This window comes from Cryptotermes secundus, unplaced genomic scaffold, assembly GCF_002891405.2.
Source record: "Cryptotermes secundus unplaced genomic scaffold, Csec_1.0 scaffold1359, whole genome shotgun sequence".
NCBI lineage: Eukaryota > Metazoa > Arthropoda > Insecta > Blattodea > Kalotermitidae > Cryptotermes > Cryptotermes secundus.
Genome location: NW_019734334.1, coordinates 789,125 through 805,938, shown reverse-complemented (window position 1 = coordinate 805,938; position 16,814 = coordinate 789,125). Strand labels below are relative to the sequence as shown.

The following is a 16,814-nucleotide window of genomic DNA, read 5'->3' as shown; positions in this document are numbered from 1 at the left end:
TGGCAATCCTGGATTTAATTTCACTAGTACACCTTGCATCATCTGTTAACAATCTACCCAAATATTTAAAACATTTCACATTCTCCAGTTGTTTTTGGTCTATCTTTATTGTGACTGGAGTTGGTTGTCTCAGTACGAAACAAAATGACATATGACCAGAAAACTGTAGATATTCAAGGATACTGCCTAGCGTTTCGGAGATTGTATCATCTCCGAGACTTGGGAATTTCATTCCGTATAGAAGAGCGTGATCTCGCGAAATACTAAACAAATAACATTCTGTTGATGTGTAAAGAACGTTTATTTTTTTTAACCACGCTGAAGCGTTGAACTTAATTTCTTATTGTATTTTATATATTTATTTCTGTTTTTACATGTCACACGTGAAATGCCGATGAGTTGAAAGAACATTACAATGCTACGTTTCAATGAGTAGTTAGTTAGTTATTGGAGAGGGTGGGTTTCCCCATGCACTTAGACCAGTATTGGTCCATTGTGCTTCCCTCTATGATATTCTACCAGTCTCTATACCCTACCGATATTGGTGCGTACCATCAGTCCCGCCGAGCCAGCGAGTTCGGCCTCCACTGGCTTGGTGGTGTCTATAATGCTTCCCCCATCTATCAGAGGCATTAGAGACTACTGTTGGTCGGGAAACGTCCTTAAATTTGGCTCAGTGACCTCCTTTGGAGATATGAGGTTCTTTTACGTGCCGTAAAGCTACGACGCAGGACACACGGCTTAAAGTCCCTCCCGGAGGACTTGTTCCCTGAATTTTTCGGCCCTTAAAAATTCGACGACCTCCGCCGGGTTTGAATCCGCGTACCACGAGTCATGAGGTGGGAACGTTACCTCTAGACTACAGAGGCCGCTTTTCAATGAGTAGGTCTCCGATTAAGGAAACAATGCAAAAATGAATTTAAAATGAAAGCTAAAAACACTTTTTAATGCGAATACAATGTTAAGTGCAATTAACGGGAATATTTTAATTGCCTTATCATTCATTACCAAGAACTGGCGAGATAAACGAAGGAAAATTAGGATGGCGACGTTGAAGTTTTATTAGCAGCAAGGAAGAATTTATTTGTATTAAGGTGCCATTCTCTTCAGAATAGAAATACCAGAGTTGGTTATGATGGTGTTTTACTGCGAGTAAATCGAAATTAAACGTTTCTGAGAATGTCGCAATAGTCTTGTAATTTCGTTTTGTTTTGAACAGTTCTAGCTTCTGAGACGGAGACGTAACTCTCCATAGCCACCGATGTGAACACCTCGAAATCGGCACTGCTTTGTTTTATTCGTATTCATACATGAAGTAGTGGAACAGATGCTGGCACGGACGCGGCCATGAGTTTTCCAAGGGGAGGAGGGCAAACTTTTTTTTTTTTTTACAGTTTGAGTTAAAGTCATGTAAGTCTGTTTATGCCGATCACTATAGATTATTCAAGATAAAAATATTTAAAGAAAATATTTTCAAATTTTGGTATTAAAATTAGCACGAAGAGTTGTATCTTCTAGGATATAACTCTGTGTAGTACGTTGAAAGTGAACCGACTTTTCGGAAGAACATGTCGCCTCCATCTTCAGGGTTGTGGAATATGCCAAGTAGGCTCTGATTGCTACATACTTCACGCTGATTTCTTGCTTGGCTTTTTTTTTCGCTGAAGGCGACATGTTCCTCCGAAACGTCGGTCGACATTCGACAGACCACACGGCGTCATATCCCAGACGGGAGAACCACCGCAGCGAGAACCTTAACTCCTTACAAAATTTACACTTTTTTTTTTTTTAATTTTGATTTTATGAAAATTTTGAAGGGGAAGGCAGATGCCTGGATTCTGGGAGTTGTGTTCACCATAAGTCCGTGAACTTCGCCCTTATAAGACGAAACGTATTTTCTTAAATAAGGATCTTGGGGCAAAGTCGTGGTAGTATGACCACTGCAACTGATATGGATGAACTATCAAATATTAGGTCAACTTTTAATTTTAGTCGAACTACCTATATTTTATATTGGTATTTATTGGTGTCACCAAGTTCGTGTCTATTCATAATATTTTTTTAACCAGTTGGCGGACTTACATCAAATGTAGGCCGCGCCATAGCTCAAGCGGTTAGTAGCTGACTTCCCACCGCGACGGCCCGGGTTCGATCCCGGGTCTGATCAAGCGGGATTTGTGGTGGACAAAGTGGCGCTGGGGCAAGTTTTCTCCGAGTACTTCGGTTTCCCCTGCCAATCTTCATTCCACCAATTGTTCCACAATCACCCTCATCTATCATCTGGGGCTGGTACAGTAAGCCAGAAAAGGCCGCAGTACAACGGACTTAGTCCCACCCCACTAGCATAAAAAAAGTAGAAAATATATCCTTTGAAATTTCCCCTGTGCTACAACTTTATTTCGCTTTCGAAAGCAATTATAGGTTACTTGTGTATGGCAGTGATGACTAATGCAGATAAAATAGAAAATTCTGACGTTTTAAAGCCGAACTCGAGATAAGAGAAATTTTTCTAAAACTTGTTTACGACGAAACCCACCTAACACGGTTGTAGGTAAAATAATGTCGTTCTTCGAACCTGTTGTTACCTGCTGGGTAATATAAACTCGCTCATTTCCTTGTGACGTTATAGTGGCGTTACAAATAAAGAAATATTGCCATGAAACGGAGACTAGACAAGGTCGCAGAAAAGAGGTTTATGTGAATATAAAATTACACAGCGTTGAAGACATTTCATATATGTAACAATACAGAAAACACTGATTGTAGAAATACGATAGTAATGACAACTCTTGAATAATTTAGAAACACAGATTAATTATGTTTGAAAACAAAGTACGAAGGTAGATATTTAGAGCAAAAACAAAAGTATTTAGTAACGAAGGACTGAAGAAACTTATGTAATGAGGAACTTCATAATATATGAATTCAGCTCCTACCCTAATACTCTGAGGAGAGGGATGTAGAGAGGGGTGTGGTGGGCGGGAAACGCGGGGGATTAATGTATGCGTACTAACTGATCCGAAGCGGCCATTTCTCAGGGAAGCAGAGTATGAAGATACGGACTTCAGTGACTAGCTCAGGACAGAGTCAGTCGGCGCAGGCTTTCGTAAACGCTAATGAATCTTCAGATTCCTTATAAACAGAATCCCTTGACAGATAAATAACTCACTGAGCAAGAAGATTGTACCTTGGAATTAATCAGTTATTCGTGTACTTCTATGGATCAGAAAAACAGAAGAGAACAGAAGCTTAGAAATGCATTTTTGAGGGCAATGACTAGGTACAGATAATTTCATCATAAGATATGCGAAAGTAACTGGAAACAGTAAACATTGACGCCAGAATACTGTGACATGTTGCGCAACGGAGGACCCCTACCTCCCCAGCGGCACGTGGCGGTAACGTAGCGCTCTCGTTACTACGGTAATAGGCGAGTCATCACCCCGCCACTCTCCCCACGGTGACGTAACGCGCAACGCGCGGTGACATGCCGAGCGGACCCGAAGTGAGCCGAGTCCCAGCGCACTGGTCGCTGTGCAACGCGGATAAACAGTGGTTGCGATAGACGACGGTAGCAACAGTGATGCCTACCACGTGGTTGTTTTCTCGTTGCCCTGCTGAGGGTTTATAAGGGAGCTACACAGCCGCCGACGACAGTTCTGAGTTCGCAAGTTACGAGTTACAGACGCGTGTGCGAGAATCAGTAATAGTTCTTGATAACCGAGTGTATTTGGAGTGTGTAACTCAGAGAGATTTGTATAGCTCCCGCGTTATTAATACGCGAAGACTCTTGAAGATAGTGTGAAGAGATTTGGTTGCAGGGTTTGTAAAGTGTGAAACCCGCAACTGTGTTGTAATTAATTGTAGCCGTGATTTGTAGGTTGTTAAATAAACCAATTAACAGTCCGAACGGCGTCTTCAGTAACCCAACACGTTACAATACGTAGGTAGATATCCAATAAGATATAGCTGTAGAAGGATGAAAAGTCCACATATCACAGGAATATTATATAAATATCAGCACCAGGGAAGGAGGAGCAACAAGATTGCTGCAGCTTAATTAATTTTAAAAGTACATTACAGTCATGGTTTAATAATTTTAAAACGGAATCATTAAGAAATATGTTTGAATTCGAAACATACAAGATAACCTAACCCAGCAAACACAGCAAAGAAAGAAGCTTCCACTTGTATATTCTAGACATACCGCCAGTATGTGTGTTATGCTCTTGGAATTTTTGTTACGGAGATTCTAAAGAAACTTGTGCGTGTTACAATAATCGTAAATCATAAACTTGAAAGAAAATAGGGAAAGTTTTGTTAAAGGAGACCACAAAAAAAAAAGGGAAAATCAGCCAGTACATCATACGTATATTTTTTCTGTTATGACTGCATTAGTAGCTGAAGTGTTTCATCGAATTATACAACGTATAATTAATACCTTCCTACATTGTCCTGTTTACCCCAAAGCCACTGGGCGAATATGACTACTACGTCACAAGGCCTAACAATTTTGTTGCCAGGGCTGAATACGTTTTGACTTCGTGGTACTGCCCTGCGGTGCAGGCATGTGTATAGCACTCAGAAAAGTCTGCTGCATGCCTAATGCGTTCAATTTCTCGCAAAGCTTCTAGCGCTTTGTTCAAATCTTCTGTCGTCCCAGCTGTTCGACTGCTCATGGCGAGAAATGGAGATATTACTGGGCCGATCCAGCAGCCGCCTTGTCTAAGGCGTGAACTCTCTTCGCCCGCTCGAACACTGGAATAGTGGGTTCGAATCCCACTCGAGGCATGGATGTCTCTGTACGTTTATTCTGTGTGTTCTATGAGTATTTTTTTATTGTTAATGGGGTGGGACTAAGTCCCATGTACTGCGGCAACTTCTGGCCTATTGTACCAGCCCCAGATGTTAGGTGAGGGTAATTGTGGAGCAATTGGTGGAATGAAGATTGGCAGGGGAATCCGAAATACTCGGAGAAAACCTGCCCCAGCGCCACTTTGTCCATCACTAATCCCACTTGACCAGACCCAGGATCGAACCCGGGCCGCCGCGGTTGGATGACAGACACTATCCGATATTAAACGGTTAACAATGTCTCTTTTTAGTGGAATATTTCTGTAATCCCGTGGATATATAGTGAAAACTAGTGTAAAATTACCTGTACTACCAATACACTAAAGCTGTTTAACACGGAAAAAGAAATTTGTCTCCTCATCTATTTATTATTTCATAGTTATATAATTCCGTTGTGAATCTTATGCTGTTTCTGGAATGTATCTAGAAGTAACATTCATATCCAAAATGCTAGACGTCATGTCATGCCATGCTATTCAACTGACAAGCGTAACCAGATAGTAGGTCGCGCCATAGCTCAAGCGGTTAGCCCTGGCTTCCCACCGCGGCGGCCCGAGTTCGATTCCGGGTCTGGTCAAGTGGGATTTGTGGTGGACAAAGTGGCACTGTGGCAGGTTTTCTCCGAGTACTTCGGTTTCCCCTGCCCATCTTCATTCCACCAATTGCTCCACAATCACCCTCACCTATCATCTGGAGCTGGTACAGTAGGCCAGAAGTGGCCGCAGTGGAAAGGACTTAGTCCCACCCCACGAGCAATAAAAAAAACATATTAATTTAAATGTGAAATCGCTCTTTCCGGGCACCCCATTAAACTGTTTCAGTTTGCACCTAACCTAACCTAACTTAACATCTGCTAAATCCTTCGGGAGCTGAGTGCAACGCGTGAGTGTGGCATCCAGTTCGTCATTCAGCCACTAGGGGCAGTGAAGCAACGCACTAGATGAGCCATGCACCGGATTATTTAAGGCACTCTTATCTCGGTGAATTCGCCTCCCTTAACCATTGGATATGAGGCCGACTGGATCCCAGACGATGTAACCATATTCAGCTTTTGTCACTGAGATAAGACAATTCACAATAGTTATAGAATTTTTACTCATATAAAAAGGAGGGCAGTTGCTTTATATCATTCGTAAAGTTATAATTTCGTGGTAGTAACTGGACACGTAGAATCCAAATATTCCTATTTGCTACTCCGAGTGGCATGAACAGCGTTCCTGCAGTCATCATAAAGTGTTCAGAGGTATAATAAAATTAGGTCGCTTTGAATTTACTTAAAATTGGCAGTACGAAATTTGTAAGCCAGTTAGCCCCCCCCCATGCACACAGTACTCCCTTTGTTTCCTCATGCACGCGCAGATAAACCGGCAGGCTGCATACCACAGGCAGTCTTCCAGCCTATGTTGACCAGTGCGGTGCAGTCTTGGTTAGTTCTTAAAACATGTCTACAGTAAGTATTGTTACGCCATACATAAAAAAGAAGCTACCCACATGAGAAAAGCGATCACACCCAATGAAAGATTGACAGGTACGCTTCGGTATCTAGCTACTGGAAGAACCCTTGAAGACCTGAAAGTATACTCATATCGCTCCTCAAGCACTGGGAAGAGTGATTGCTGCGATCTGCAAAGCAATCACTGGAGGAATTAAATTACTCCCACTTGTATTCATGAAGGCTTCTACTCTCACGGTTTCATCCGTCTTTCTGTGCTTTTATGGCCCTCTAGAGCCTACAGTTTGACTACCAGAACTGCAAGTCCGCTGACGTTCTGTCTCATCCACGAGGCATAATAAATGAGGTTGTTCGTACAACTCTTTGTTGCCCATTGTCCCCCAATTTTGAAAGAAATAATCTACGAGCTATGTTAAATCTCATAAAATGATCACAGCCGAGACCCTGTCATTTCTTCAGAGTTAAGCCAGGGTTCTTTGTCAGAGAGCTAATAAACCCCACAATTCCATCTTTCCACGGATTCTTATGTTGTGTTCCTAGCATATTTGAACAGTAAACCAGCGCCGTGAGCTTCATAACTTGTACTCTTCGCCAAGTATAATTAGAATTATCAAGTCAAAGAAGCTGAGATGAGAAGGGCATGTAGCACGAATGGGGAGACGAAGAATACATAGAGGATATTGGTGGGAAAGCCAGAAGGAAAGAGACCACAAGGAAGACCAAGCCGTAGGTGGGTGGATAATAATAAAATTGATCTTAGATAGGATGGGGTGGTATGGACTGGATTGATCTAGCTCAGGATAGTGACCAGTGGAGGGCTCTTTTGAACACGGCAATCAACCTTTGGGTTCCATAATGCTGGGAAGTTCTTGACTAATTGCACAACTGGCGGCTTCTCAAGAGGGGCTCCGCTTTATGGAGCCATTTAGGCCCGAACCATGCCCAAAATTCCCTGTCAAGAAATCAGGTATGGCAGGCAGTTTAAGTCAGTCCCTCATTTCCGTTCCTGATTATTCGTAATGGCACAAATGGTGTTCACTGCAGCTGAATGAACCACATTACAGATGTAACCTAGAAATGTTAATTCATATTCTGTTAGGTGGTTGTGAAAGTTGTTTTGGCTTCATGACTTAACAAACACATCTTGTCGTCCTCCAAATATTTCCTGTCATTTATATAATTATAGCGACTTTATGTTTTGATGTTGTTACGTCACAAATGGTTAGCAGCAATGGATATTTAATTACAACTACTTTTCAGTATTATTGCGTTAAAATACACCTCAAGGAAAGTCCAAGAAAATCAGGTTGGTTAGGAATTAAATATGACGCATCAGATTCTGGTCTGTCTTGATGATGGTGGCGAACACACCAGGTTTATTAGACGTTAGTAAGGAGATTCGTCTAGAAGTATTATTTTTTATTGCTAGTGGGGTGGCACTAAGTCCCTTGTACTGCGGCCACTTCTGGCCTATTGTACCAGCCCCAGATGATAGGTGAGGGTGATTGTGGAGCAATTGATGGAATGAAGATTGGCAGGGGAAACCGAAGTACTCGGAGAAAACCTGCACCAGCGCCACTTTGTCCACCACAAATCCCACTTGACCAGACCCGGGATCGAACCCGGGCCGCCGCGGTGGGAAGCCAACGACTAACTGCTTGAGCTATGGCTCGGCCCAAACCCATCGTCTAGAAGTAAAAAAAAAAAACAGACGAGAATTAGTTTGCTTATATGTTCATTTCTCGTCGCAAGAATACAGGGCAACATAATGATAGCCAATAAAACCTTGAAGCAAGATCTAAAAGTGTGTGACAGTAGTATATTAAGACACCGTTTAACTTTGCAGCATTATCCGTAGTCTTGTATTTTTATTTAAAAAACGACGTTTCATAGACTGGATACACTCTCCATAGTCTTGTATTTTTATTTAAAAAACGACGTTTCGTAGACTGGACACACTCTCCGTCCTCGAGTAAAAGCCTACTCAACTCAGTTGAGCCCAATCTTTAGAGCTAGTCCATATCTCCGGACAAGGGCACTGAGGACTAAGACAGAGGCCAGTCTCCGAAACATTTCTTTTAAATAAATAAAAAAAAAGGAAAATGGCTGTTCAGAAAGTCAACAATTAAATCCGTGACTGATGTAAAGCCGAAATATTGGAACTATAACGACAAATCAAAACTGCACTCAAGAAGGAATTTAGAGCAAATTAAATCCAAGGAATGTTATCTACCTCTCAGTTGGGAATGTTTTTTTTTTTTTTTACGTGTAGCTTTATATGGGCATGCAATCTTAATATTCAATTTTAAGAGGTAGATTGGATCTGAGGTTGTCTCAGTGGGGACTGTGAAGAATATTCTGGTTCTAACGCCGTATAGTTCGGAGAAAGCGTGGAATTTCGGAGGAACATATCGCCACCATATTCAGAGTCGATATCAAATCAAGAAAGAAACCAGCAGACTCAGGAGGCAAGTTCAGATCAGCTTGCCACCTTTCTCTGCTGCAGTTTTCTCCAGCCTCCTGTTACATCATCCCTCTGGGTTCAAATATCCCTAGCACCCTTTCCTCAAACACCCTTAGTATATTCTTCTCTTAATGTGAGAGACCAAGTTTTGTACCAATACAAAACTACACATAAAATCATAGTTTTATGTGTTGGATCTTTAAATTTCTATATATCTGTCGAATTTATCGCGATGGACCCTGTAAAATAATGAAATAACATTTTTATATAAATATTTTGTCTTGAAATAGTACAGTTTGTTTGTATATTTGGAAGGCAGAATACATCTCGACCGAAGCAAAACGCAGTTCAAACTGTATTTAAAATAAGCGTTTTATCCTTAAAATTGTTTTCCCAACAGTTAACCAGAAACCTTCAGTTATACTACGTATATCTACGTGTCGTTGAGCTTTCGTTGGGGGATTATTTTACAACGCTGCCAGTAGCTATACTATATAGCGTCGAATATTAGTTTAATAGATGGACGATGAATTGGAAAGGATTTGAAAGGAAGCGGAGGTATCTTATTCGAGGTAGTGTCCCAGTATTTGCCTCGAAGAACCGAGGAACAGCATAAGAAATCTCAGGATACCCGATGTACGAGTGGAGATTCGAATGAACCATTTTAGACTATGAATGTAGAGCCTTACGCTCACCTAGTCCTTTCGGTGGGTTTTCCTTTTACTAGCGTAGAACGTTAAGATCCTCGAGAATAGATTTATGGGGGAATTTGACGTATACTGAATATTGTATTCATGATGGACGTGTAAAATATTTATCAATAATTACTGAATACAGTTTTGTTACAAAAATATATTCCTATTATTAATATTTTAAATGCATTTTAATACTGTAAATACGTATATCACTCGTGCAGTTTATCTTTCGTCTATAATGCAACACGCTTTTTATTTTAGACGACAACACACTTACATTAAACTCACCAAAATGTCAGTTAAAATGTTCTTAAACGTCATTGATATATATTAATGACGTTTTAAGAGCATTATATACCTGTATATGTACATTGTCACATATAGTGACAAATAGTGAAGATAATAAGGGGTTCTAGATCGGATGATTGGATTTATTAACACCTTCCATTACACTCACGCTTAAGGACAGGCAGTACACCTCTGCCGCTGATTGACTCAGTTCACGAATAGCTAGGTCATGCTATCTGTTTCATGTCAACGGATTATAACACAGAACCATCACTTCAGATTACTATGAAGTCTTCTTGTTATTTCGTCTTCAATCACTCTGTACTCCTCTGTCCTAATCTGTACTCAGCTGCTTCAAATCAAAGTCACATTGCGACTGCCGGTCAGTAAGCAAGTCTTGATGTGGGGCTCATGACCAGGTATTTATTACTGATTGACACTTAGGTCTTGTTTTTGTGGGGCGCCTTCTCTGACGATAGGACGGGTCTGTCTTTTGTATATGCTGCTGGCCCTTGCCAGCTCGGTCTTTCTCGGGTCCGAATCCCTTGGGACTCGCGACCATATTTTACTGTCTCATATTTGAGACTTCCCTTTTCGTTGCCTCCAACGACTCGCACGGTCACGGTGGAGGTGTTCGACCCCGCCTCCACACAAGTTTGCTTCAAGTAAAAGTTAAGTCAAAGTTACTTTACCGCCAATAAGTTCGTCTTGGCGTCAGGCGCCTTGAGGCCCACGACCAGAGATTATTTTTCCAGCTGAAATCTTACGGTAATAGTCCTCATGTAACATCCTCTCTGACGAGAAGATGGGTTTGTCTCTAATGAATACACTTGGCCTTTCGTCAGATGCATATTTCGCTACATGTAGCCAGACACAGAATAGAACAGAAAGGGAACTATTCGCAGACATTGCTGTTGTACAGCATTCTTCATGGAGGACGTGCTGTAGAGACTTTCATAGGAAGTACGAGTATCCTAGCAGTACGGTGTCGAGTACAGCAGGGAATTAACAACATCGTAACATAATGTCACGTGATAGAATGTGAGTATAGACGGGGTTTGGATTGGTAATCGGATTTATTGAACTGTCTTCAGTGCGCTGCTTGGTAGCGGCTTTCAACGGCGCAGCGTCCTCGGCTTCTGTGTTCAACGGCTCCTGTCCGCGCTGGCTGGCTTGCACCTTTCAACCGCAGCTCCCAAGCTGAACTATCTTGCTTCCAATTACAGAGCAGAGCAGAGCAGAACAACTGTCAAAGTCAAAGTCACATTGCGACTTGCGGTCAGTCAGTCAGTCTTGGTGTCGAGCCAAATCTGGGGCTCATGACGAGATATTTATTACTGTTTGACAGTTTAGGTCTTGTTATTGTTGGGCGCCCTCTCTGACGAGAGGACGGGTCCCTCTTAATTTACATGTTAAACATGATAATGAATGTATTAAATATATGAAGGGCCTCTGTCAGTCGAGGCTCAGTACAGCAGATTATGCCCTATTTCTAGTAGCTTCCGCTTCAACGGCAGTCTACTCACTTTAACGGTTGTATGCTAGACCGCCGCGAAGTTCAAGCCTCATATACCTACTGTGTCGGTCTTCACCTTGTCCAATATTGCGAACATTTTCGTTATCATGATTTTGTATGACTTCCGCTTGTTGCCTGCATAATTTTGTTATATGATCATATACCTACGGAATTTTGAAATCCATGTGTAAATCGCGAACCGGTGTGTGTCTTGGAAAATTGCCAATGGTGCGGAGAACCTTGTTTTGTAGCCGCTGCAATATCATTAGACGGGTGTCTGGCGCAAACTCCCAGGCGGGATTAGCATAAGTCATTACGGATCTAATGAGAGCTTTGTGGAGCGTCTTCTTAATGTTAGCGCTTAATCGCTCAGTTTTGAATAGGGAATACGATCTTATAAATGGTTTGAAGGCCTTGGATTCAATCATTTCTGTGTGTAATCTTCATGTAACTCTCCTATCAAAGATTACACTGAGATATTTTACACAATTTGCAAATGGAATATATCTTCCATTCAGTGTAAGATGAGCCATAGGCGGACGGAGACTTCGAGAGAAGTAGATCCCCTGAGTCATATCTTCATTAATTTTTATATTCCAGCGCTCACACCACGTCTCTATTGAGCTGAGACCGCGCTGGAGTTTTCTAACAACAAAACCCTCCTTGCGATCTGTCGCATACAGACAGGTGTCATCTGCAAAGAGGGCTAGTTGAACGCCATGTGTTTTGGGGGCAGCATTTATGTACATATTGAAAAGAGTAGGGGGCAGGACCGAACTTTGTGGCACCCTGCTTGCATTTCCCTTGGCGTAGATATTTCGCCTTCCACCGAAACACTGAATTTTCGTTGTGAAAGAAATGATCCAATAAGCTTGATTAAGCTAGTCGAAAATTCCAGTTTTGACAACTTATATAGCAAGTCCGAGTGCCATGTAGTATCAAAGGCTTCTTCGATGCCCAAGAACACCTCAGCCATAGACATTTTATTGTTGAAATTGAGTGTCACGTGGTCTGTTAGCCTCGTACATTGCAGTGTCGTGTTATGACGTGCACGGAGACCAAGCTGGCCTGCGTTAAGCAGGCCTCACTTTTCAATGTGCTTTTGGAATATTTTCAGAATGACTTCCTCGAATTGTTTTCCTGTTGTGGACAGGAGGCTAATCGGACGTAAATTTTGAGGGAATTTTGGGTCCTTACCGGGTTTCGGCAAGGTTTTGACTTTTGCTTCCTTCCAAGGACTTGGAAAATGGGACAGCCTAAGGCAGTGATTGAATAAATAGGTCAGATGTTTCAAAGGTCGCCTTGGAAGGTTTCTGAGGCATCCATTTGGAATGCCATCAATTCCGAAGCCTTTCTCAATTTCAAAGAATTTATTAATTTCTGTAAGTCACATGGTCTTATCCTCTGATAGGCGCTGTTGTCTACGTCTTCGAGTAGAGCTTGAACTCCAGCCTCCACCCGCCGTTCATGCTTTTCATCACGCAAATGCTGTGGTGTGAACTGGATTTCTAAACAGCCAGCAATCGCGTTGGCTTTCTCGGATGGATGAAATTTAAGGCCTGACGAACCATGAATAGCAGTTGGTGCCCTTGGACCATCCCTCTTTAGGAGGGATTTCGCAAAGGGCCGTATAGCCTGAGGTGTGACTTCAGTGTTCCCTATCTTTGTTTCCCACCGTTCAAGTGCCGTTTTTCGGGTCATTCGCCTGATTGACTTCGTGACCCAATTAACTGCTGTTTTATACGCTGGATCCCTGGTTTCTTGCAACAATTTTCGTAGCCTCTGCCTATGTTTTATCAATCGACTCCTTATGTAGGGTCGGCACGGACCGCAAAGAAAGCACCTCTCCCAACTGTTCTTATATTGAAGAAAGCCGTCTTCTGGGATATGGCGCCGTGTAGAAATTGTGTTAACTGACGTTTCGGAGGAACCTATCGCCTCCATCTTCAGGATAGAAGATAAAAAGAAATCCGCGAGCGAACCAGCAGAGCAGGTGCAACAGACTGAGTCCAGTCGAGTGACCAAAGCTGTATAAGAGAAGGAGTGTGGCTACATCGGCTATGTAGCTTGCTCGCGGATTTCTTGTCTTCTACCCTGAAGATGCAGGCGATACGCTCCTCCGAAACGTCGGTTGACACAATTTCTACACGGCGCCACATCCCAATCAACGCCGTGAAAACCTCAAATCTTACATATATTCTTATATTGTTGGAGCACGTAGGTATCGGCACGAACCGCGTAGAGAACACCGTTTCTCAGTTACTCTCTTGTTGCGTGTTACGAAGCTGTTGCCTAGCAACAGGAGTGTTTGCAGAGCTGTTCCCTAGTAACGGCTAGCTCTACTTGCTTCACGGTTCTTGCCTTGAGCAAATATGCCGCAATAATTTACTTCTTTAGGATTGGCGCTGGAGGAAACGAAACCACGGTAACGATCTGTACTCGAGAAAAACTGATGATATCGACACTCGATTCGAAGCAGTCCCAAAGCTCACGTTGGTACAGAGTTATTAAAGTTATGGTCTTACAAAACTACAGTTGTACATAACCTTTCGTCTCTAAATTGCATGGCAAGAACTGGGTACTGTAGATGATGTCAGGAATTGGTATTCAATGGACATATTGACCTATAGCTTCCATTTTGTTCTGACGAGGCGTGATTCACCTTAAGTGATTATGTAATCAGCACAATAACAGATCAAGGAAAGTCCACTTGTTGTCGCTTATTGATGTGCAAAGAGTTGTTGGGCCCGGGGTTTATTCCGCTAAGCAATAAATTACGAATCTTCTTTGAGACTTATCCTGCCACCCTTCTACGGTCAACTGATTGATGACATAAGATAATGCAAAGGCACACCGTGAAGAATTATATAGATGCAGTAGCTGAAGTCTTTGGCGAACAAGTCATAAGTTGAGGATTGTGACCTCCACGATCACCTGATTTAAATCCATGTGACTTTTATTTGTGGGTCACGCTGAATGAGAAGGTGTATGTGAATAACAATACGCACTCTTGGGAAGAACTTGAAGAAAATATTAGGCATGAAATTTCCACTGTTCCCGTAGAACAGCTTGGACATACGAGTATGTCTATAAATATTTTCTGACAATGACACTCTTCTATAAGATAAGGTAAGGTAAAATACAGCAGAAAAGCTGTCCTTGAATTATCTGCCGTACATACTGTAGTAGGGAATGGCCAGTGAGCTCCACATCTCAGTTGTAATTTTCTTCCGAGGAAATGCCGATCCCTATCGATACTAGAAACAGTTATATTTTATGTTCTTGTAGAGAATGAAGTCGTAACATCCCTTCGAACACCAAACCTCACCCTCCGGTTAATTAGTCTGAACTGTATTACGTTTCTGGTTTTTGTGCAATAGTAGAACCAAATGGAAACAAAAAGTGCAAGTTGGGGGGGGGGACACGCGGTAGCGTAGTTGTTTGAGGCACTATGCTACGAGTCGCAAGGTCGCGGGTTCGAGTTATAATGAAGAAAGCTACTGTAATGTAGAAATAGAATGTGCGATGAGGTCACTGTCTCATATACGTCAACAGTATAAGATTAACTGTAGATGCAGATGTGTGGACAAAGACCCCATAAATCTTAAAGGAAGGGAGATTTAAATAAACTAATCACATTAGGTAATTCTGTTTAAAGAACTAAGTGCATTTATGTATAATATAAACCCAAGGAAAGAATGTACTAAACGTGTAATAACAGATGTGATGTTAATAATGTGCAAATGTACAAAATCAAGTATATTAAGACGTAATATTAAATTATATCTTCGATTCTGTAAGATGGGCAATTAATCCACACTGGAATAAAAGAAATGTGTCTATACATACTATGAAATCTTAGAGAACAATGCTGTCGAGCTGTTTATGTGATGATAAGGCCAGATAGGACAGAATTTCCTCTCGCGGCTGGTAGCTGGAGATCCTTGGAATCTGAGTTCTGTAACGCATCACGTGCTTGACTTGTGACCCGGCCAACGCCCAGAGCAATTTGTATAAATAATCAGGGTAGCTGAATGAATGAATGCATAAGGGGTGGGCCTTCTTGGCCCTTGTACCGCGACCACAGTGATCTCTTGTGCCTCCCCTTCTGATTATCCTCTCAGCAATCCTGCACTTCGAATGAAGCGTAGGATGTAGTGCGTGGGGACGTCGAAATAGTCACTTGGTTCCATAAAATATTGACCCAAGTGGCGCAATCTTAAATAAGCTAAGGCCTCACATTCGCACAGGATATGTGTGGCTGTTTCGTTTTCTTCTTGACGCCTCTCGCAAGTTGGACTATCACTTAATCCCAGTTTGAAGAGGTGTCCTTTGAGGTGACAGTGTCCTGTAAGTAGTCCTACCACCCATCGTAGCTGGTTCCTGTTTAACTGCAACAGTTCCTTCGCTCTTTTAGTAGGGGGTCCTCGTATGAGTCCCTTTGCTTGCCTGAGTCCAGTTAAGGATCCCCAGTATTTCTTGTGCTTCATTTGTCCAGTCCCTGATTGCCTTTCTGGCAACTCCTATAGAGATGCCACAGGCTGGTTCAGGTCCTATGAACGGATGTTCAGCTACAATCTTAACTAATTGGTCTGCTGTTTCGTTTCCAGCAGTACCCTCATGCCCCGGCACCCATATCGGTTGTACCCTGTTATTTTTGGCCAGTTCCATGAGAATTTGGTGGCAATCCCAGACAAATTTTGAGTTGATCTGGTGTTTGTCAAGCGCTTTAAGTGCAGCCTGGCTGTCAGATAGAATGTAGATGTTCCTATTTCTGTAGTTCCTATCTAGATTCTCCATAATACATGCCTTAATGGCATATACTTCTGCCTGGAATACCGTCGTGTACTGCCCAAGACTGAAACTAAGTTTCCGCCTCGTGCCATAGCAGAATACTCCAGTGCCATTATTTATCTTGGAACCATCTGTATACCAGATCAGTCCCCTTTTTCTATCGGGCCGAAACCCGTCTTCCCATTCACTCCTCTTAGGAAATCTGACTGTTTCAGGGTAGCTGGCCGCGAATTTTTTCTAGAATCATCTTTCGTCTTCGGGGAACGAACCACTGTCAACTTTACTCTTCGTTTCTCATCTGTGTCTGTATCTATTGGATTTTGGTGTCAACTCTGATCGATCTTGTAACACTGATTGGACTTAGTAAATTCTTCAACACTCTTGCAATTAAAAAGATCTTTTACCTACCTGCGTCTACCGACAACCTCAAGAAGAAGAGCCTAATCAAATACATCACATTATCTGGTGATAGATACAGTAAACGCTACTTGGTGGCAGCGGCAATCACGTTATTAACATCACGTCAACATTACAAATAACTAACAATCAAGTTCCTTCCGTCAAATGTGACACTTTTTTAAGTTTTCCACCTCGTCAGCACCTGCCTTACATGTTTCGGCTCACCACGGAGCCATCATCAGAGGCATTTATAGTAGAAAAAGAAATCACCAACACACAAAACTTCACTTTGTCCAAGATAGCCACGTTCCAGTTAATTAAAATAATTACAAATAGTTAAAATTACCCAGA

General features: G+C 42.1%; 1 protein-coding gene across 3 annotated transcripts in view; it reads left to right on the top strand.

Annotated features, from left to right (window-relative positions):
- Positions 1–16,814, top strand: part of LOC111868706 (probable phospholipid-transporting ATPase IF) — a 166,378-nt gene that overhangs the window by 6,011 nt on the left and 143,553 nt on the right. Inside the window, exon 1 of one of the 3 annotated variants that reach the window (XM_023859614.2) lies at positions 6,252–6,304. The exons of the other annotated variants lie outside the window; for them this stretch is intronic. Coding sequence (XP_023715382.1) covers positions 6,296–6,304 — 9 coding nt within the window. The 5' untranslated portion in view covers positions 6,252–6,295. Of the gene's footprint in view, positions 1–6,251; positions 6,305–16,814 lie in introns of those variants that run through there. 3 annotated transcript variants of the gene reach the window in all.